At 36.7% G+C, this 6579-nt stretch overlaps 1 protein-coding gene across 4 annotated transcripts in view; it reads left to right on the forward strand.

The window, feature by feature from the left end:
• The window catches only part of NetA (Netrin-A), a 54893-nt gene extending 49089 nt beyond the window's left edge, over window positions 1–5804 (forward strand). For 2 of the 4 annotated variants that reach the window (XR_011444272.1, XR_011444273.1), the window contains exon 5: window positions 2645–2710. Coding sequence is in view for 2 of the 4 variants with exons in the window: in XM_043212997.2 (XP_043068932.1) it covers window positions 2645–2710; window positions 3960–4317; window positions 5174–5315 (566 nt within the window). In the remaining 2 variants the exon portion in view is untranslated. Of the gene's footprint in view, window positions 1–2644; window positions 2711–3959; window positions 4318–5173 lie in introns of those variants that run through there. The other 2 variants (XM_043212998.2, XM_043212997.2) reach the window with 2 other exon arrangements.
• The last annotated feature ends 775 nt before the right edge of the window (window positions 5805–6579 follow it).

Consider the following 6579-nt stretch of genomic DNA (forward strand, 5'->3'; position numbering starts at 1 on the left):
TAAAAAGTTTAGCTCCTTACTATTCATGGAGGGGCGGTGCGGGCTCCAGGATCTCCCTCTGCTGAATGATAATTATGAATTTATGATTTGATAATCTTATTAAATTAATTTAAAATTCTGTTCAAGTTTGAGTTAATTTAAAGTTAGTTGCCGCCCGCCACGCCCGACACAGTCAGTTAATGTCATGTTATAAATTCTTTAATAGTTATTGTAAACACCCAAGTCTGTGGGTCTTGTCTTTAGTAACTCACTTATTTGCTTGTCTGACTTAAACAAACAACCTTTATTCATATTTTTCAGCTAATGGCTTTAATTATTGACGAATAATCCATACACATCTTTTTAAGGGGAAAAAAAATAGTTCCATTTTACGAACTTTAAATTGATATAGAGGATGACCACTCAATCAAAAACATTGATGAATTTCTTATTGAATATGTGGTTAATTGGCAGCTCATTTTCTCTCAGTTAGCTCTACATAGATAAAAGCCAATTTAGAAATAATTATTACCATCTGAAAATTAATTGCGCATTATTATATTTCCTCGGAAACATCTTTATTTAAGGAACTAAGACGCCTACAATTTTTTTCCTTGAGCATTCAACTTGGCACCGATGTTGTCCCACATAAATACCCGGTGTAAATATGTGAATGTTTGTGCTATGGCTATAAGGGAAATACCTACAGAGTGAGTCAGTGATATCACAATTAGTTTTTTTTTCCTTTTTTAGATATGTTTGTAAACGTCAAGGCTTAAACAAAAATTAAAGTTAAAAGTAGTTCGTAGGACAAGCAAAAATCATATTTGTACATTATAACATATTACTCAATATTCCATTAAGCTAAGGTATCATTAAAAAATTTAAATATTGTTCATAATTCCGGACAGATTTTAAATGTAACTTTTGAATGATTGATAATAAAAAAAAAAAAAGATATGTTTGTGGGCATTTGGGGCAGTGATTTTAAAATAATTTCAATTAATCGTTCGAATAAGAAAGCAGGCAGAGAGAGTTTCAATAAATAGCCATTTAGCCAATAGCCAATAGCCAAACCATTTAGCCATTTCACTAAAAACTTACGCCTTCTTTCATAGCGAATGATTTTACATAATAGTTTCAAATTGAGCAACGTGCAGCCCGAGGAAAACGAAGTTGTGGCTAATCTTAGTCGATAACTTTAACTTTAGCCTCAAGTATATTACACAGAGTGAAATATTGAAGCCTTAACAGAAATATAAATGGTGTATTAAAAATTAAACCACTTTTGGAATTTTGCGTACTTTTCACTATTTCATTTAAGCAACAAAAACTATTCAGCAAGTTAATTGGAATAAAGGTTGAAACAGAGAGGGCTGGGGGACAATATTAATGTAAAACAAGAAAAGAAAGCTAACTTCGGGCGGAGCCGAAGTTGATATACCCTTGCAATTAAAACCGGATATATATCGCAAACATCGGATATTGTTGGCCGATCCTTATGAGAATATGATAATATAACCCAATTTATTATAATATAAAATCTAAAAAAAGTACCAAACTTCTATCTTCAAAAATACCAAAGTTGGAATTTCTACCAAAAACCATTTCCGATCGTTCAGTTATATGGCAGCTATAAGATATAGTCAGCCGGTCGCTATAAAATTTGGTAGGTCGGATTAACTGACCAAAAATATAATCTGTACCAAGTTCCAGCTTTCTATCTTCAAAAACACAAAAGTTGGGTCAATTCCGATCGTTCAGTTATATGGCAGCTATAGGATATAGTCCGCTGATCCTTATGAGATTTGGTAGGTTGGATCAACTGACCAAAAATATAATCTGTACTAAGTATCAGCTTTCTATCTTCAAAAACACGAAAGTTGCGTCATTTTCGATCGTTCAGTCATATGGCAGCTATAAGATATAGTCGACCGATCCTTATGAAATTTGTTTCATAATGTTTTGCCAAAAATAGCTCTCGCGTCAAATTAAAACTCTCAAACTCTAAAAACACCGAAGTTATACCATTTCCGATCAATCAGTTATATGGCAGCTATAGGATATAGTCGGCCGATCCAAGCCGTTCGGACTTATATACTGCGTGCAAAGGAAAGAAGGGTGTGTGCAAAGTTTCAAGACGATAGCTTTAAAACTAAGCGACTAGTTCGCGCAGACGCGGACAGACAGACGGACCGACGGACAGAGGGACATGCTCATATCAACTCAGGAGGTGATCCTGATCAAGAATATAGGGTTGGAGGGCGGAGATGTCTCCTTCACTGCGTTGTACACTTTTGGAAAAAATTTTAATACCCTCTGGAAGGGTATAAAAATGATCGAGCAAATCCACATTGGCTGTTTCGCTGTTCTGCTAATTGGCATTGGCCATAAAGACATAAATTTCGCAATTAAATTGTGAACTTTAGAGATACGTAGAGCTCTTTCCGTTCAGATTCTATCCTCGAATAGCCCAAAAGCACTATATTGGCACCACTCGATCCAATTCGCTTTCCCTCGCTCACTTCCATCCCATCCATAATATGTCGAAAAAATTATTTGAACCGTGTGGAGTGGCATGGAGAGTCCATTGCAATCCAATGCAAATAGGTTCCCTTTTATCCGATATTACTAATAAAACTTCATTTTTTCTCCCCTTTTTCAGAATGCGGCAAATGCAGAGTAAGCACCAAAAGGTTAAATCTCAACAAGTTCTGCAAAAGAGACTACGGTATGTAAAATATTAAAAACAATTTTTTAATTATATTATTCTTCTTATATATTATATATGTATTTATATACATGCTTTTCATTATTGATTGTTCAATATACTTTTAAAAACCTTTTCCCTGACCACACAAAGCCCATAAACGATAGCTATGATTTTAATCCAGGGATCGGCACCCCAATACATTGATATGATTTTACCGCATTAGTGTTAGTAACGAATAGCAGAAAGTAGGCTGTGTGCATGACGTTTCACACATGTATACTGTGTGTGTGTGGCAGAGCTCGGGCAGAGAAATTTCCTATGCCCCCGAGATAGGGCCGTGCCGACCTCTGTTTTAATCTTATCCTTTATTTGAACAAAAACTTGGTCATTTAAAGATTTATTCACTTCTACTTGAATTTAAAATTCTAGTTTAAATATGTTGCATATATTAGATCGTAGCATGCTACCATTTTTTTTTAAATTTTATTATATTATATGTACCCTTGTAGAGGGTATTATAATTTTGGTCAAAAGTGTGCAACGCAGTGAAGGAGACATCTCCGACCCTATCTCTTGACCTCCTGAGTTGATATAAGCATGTCTGTCTGTCCGTCTGTTTCTATGCGAACTAGTCTCTCAGTATTAAAGCTATCGACTTGAAACTTTTCAACACACCCTTTTTTCCTTTGCTCACAGTTTATAAGTCGGAACGGTCGGGATCGGCCGACTATATCCTATGGCTGCCATTTATATAACTGATTGATCGGAAATGCTATAACTTTGGTGTTTTTAGAGTTAGAGAGTACGGATTTTGAACGAATGATAAATTTGGCAAAATAATACGACATACCAAATAAGGATCGGCCGATTATATCCTGCATAATAATGATACATATTTCCTACGTATAATGATATTCTCTTAAGACAACTATATCGAAAGTTTGCGATATATATCTGGTTTTAAGTGCATGGGTATATCAACGTCGGCTCCTCCCAAAGTTTGATTTCCTTTCTTGTTTGTTTTTTTTTTCAGTTCAAACATTTCAGTTTTTTTTTTTAAAAAGAGTTGTGGGGTTATCTAAAGACTTTAGAATTGTATATGATAAATGACATTAAACATACAATCCTTCTTATTTAACAGTTTAATTTTTCAAATAAGAACAAAGTCCTTCCCCCTTTTCAATTGACAGTTCAGTTATTAGTCATATACATATGTATATTAGTAATAAAAAGGCTTTGATTTATTGATTCCCGTCTTACTCCACAGCAATAATGGCCAAGGTAATTGGCCGCGATACGAGCAGCGAGATGGGCAGCAGGTATCGGGATCCCGACGAGGCGGACTACGAAATGGATCAAGACCAGCCGGGCGCCGTTCCGGCGGAGTACGAATCGCAGGCGGTGGGGTCCGTAACGGACTCGGAGGTGGACTACTCCAACGACAGCGGGGCGGCGCGGTACGATCTGCAAATCCAGGCCATATTCAAACGCAGCAGCTCAGGCAGCAACAACGTCGTGGGGACCGTGTATGGAATGCCGAGTACAACTCTAAAACGCGGTCCTATGACCTTGATCATACCGACTAAACACCTCGCATGCCGATGTCCAAAGATCAAAGTCAACAGGTAGGGATGATCAAATGGTTTTGGTAAAAGTGTTATACGCAGTAAATGAGACATCTCACCCTACCTCGAGACATCCCGATATTTGAAATATATGTATATCTTACAAAAGACAATACAAACGGCCATTAAACTGCAATTTTATATGTATAAGTTTCGGCTCTTCCGTTTATTATTTATTGTGCCACAACCTATTAGATTTCCAAGCCACTTTGGCCTTTGACTCGATAATTTTGTGTATAATAAATTTGTTTCTTAATATTTGAATTTTCGTGTTTATACAAATAAATATGTAAATGTGAAATTGCAAGTTAGTTATGTGGCTTTTAAAATGGGTTGGCATCAAAACATTTTTAAAATACTTACATAAAGATGACATTTTTAAGGACGGAATCGAGCGTGCTAATTAACGCTCTAGTATATTTGTTTTAGAGATCCACGCGATCATACAGACATGGCTAGATTGACTCGACTATTGATGCTGATAAAATATATTTATTCGTTATCAGGTAGTAGATAAATCCTTCTGCCTGCTACATATGAATATTTGTACAAATTAAACATACCAATGGACTTATTTTACGGGTAGTCGGGTTTTACAACCTTAGAGGTTTTAAATACTCTAAAATACTTGTCATGAACACATATTTACATATGGTACATATGTACAGTCGCCAATAAATGAATCATACAAAGTTAAAAACAAATTTTTTAGCCTAAGGTTGTACGAGATGATGGAACAGGAATTATTATTATATATGTATATGTCTATTATATGTATATTTGAATATTTGATAGTTCTATGAAAATTATAGTTTGTTTAAATACATTTTATAAAAGAAAAAATTGTTTTTTGCAGATCTTATTTGATTCTGGGTCGTGATTTGGAGGCTCCACCTGGCTATCTAGGCATCGGGCCGCATTCGATAGTTATCGAGTGGAAAGACGACTGGTATCGACGGATGAAGCGCTTCCAACGGAGAGCGCGCAGCTGTTCGTAATCCCTAGATACTAGATATACCTCCCGACCTACATACTTAGCTTAGCTCCCCGCGTGCATTCTTACAGTATATAGACCTAGAAATGAAACGAAACGATGAGGACTGGATAAGAAAATCAAACCAATATATTTGTCGCTTAAATATTTTTTTGTTTTTTTTTCCATTTAACCGATTTTGTAGCAGCGTAAGATCAAACTAGCGGTATTTAATTTATTTTATTAATTTTAATTGTTACGCACTAATCGGAGATACACCCATGAAAGTATCTATTAATTTAATCTATCTAATCTATATATACGACTTGTATTACTCGCTAAGCTAAGATCCCTGTCAGCCCAGTCTAAGCATTTGTGAACTATATTTGTACTAAAGCAGTCTAAAGCAGCGAATAAGTCGCTAATGAGTAGAGAACTATCCGTAAGAATAAGTATGATGCATGCATGACTCGCAAAAAATCTTAATAAATATATATTTTGTACAGAGCAGAAATCTTAATGGTCAATCTTATTTTTGATATGTAAGGTTTTTTATCCTTGCAAAGGATATTTATAACTTAAATTTTATCAAATAAAAAAAAAACATATATTCTTGATACATATTCTTGATAAGGAACATCTGTTGAGTCCATATACATTACATTTCGTCAAAAGTGTGCAACGCAGTGAGAAGATACTCCGAGCCCTGAAAGTAGATATGTTCCTGATCAAGATCACCTCCTGAGTTGATATATCCGAGCATGACCGTCTGTCTTCAAACTTTTTGAAGTCTTTTGCACACACCCTTCTTTCCTTTGCACGCCGCATATAAGTCAAACGGCCGACTATATGCTATAGCTTCCGATCAATGAGTTCATCAAATTTGACGAGGCTGGACTGATCCCTGACCACCAGTTTAGTTTCAGGCGGCGACACGGCGCCCCAGAGCAGTGCCATCGGGTGGTGCAGTGCATTCTGGACGCATTTGAAACCAAAAAGTACTGCATGGCCGTCATGCTGGACGTGAAGCATGCGTTCGACCGAGTCTGGCATCCCGGTCTGCTATATGAATTAAAGACTGGCCTACCCCGACCATACTTCCAGTTCCTAAAGTCGTTCTTGGAAGACCGGTTAGATGTGGCAAGGCCATCTCCGGTATAAGAGAAGCTCACGCTGGTGTACCCCAAGGCAGCGTTCTTGGCCCGTTGATGTACAATGCTTACACGGCCGACCTCCCTGTTTTTTCGGGTGCTTTGTTGGGGGCCAGGCCTCTCCCTATGGCCAGAACT

The sequence above is a fragment of the Drosophila bipectinata genome, chromosome XR (assembly GCF_030179905.1).
Source record: "Drosophila bipectinata strain 14024-0381.07 chromosome XR, DbipHiC1v2, whole genome shotgun sequence".
Classification (NCBI taxonomy): domain Eukaryota; kingdom Metazoa; phylum Arthropoda; class Insecta; order Diptera; family Drosophilidae; genus Drosophila; species Drosophila bipectinata.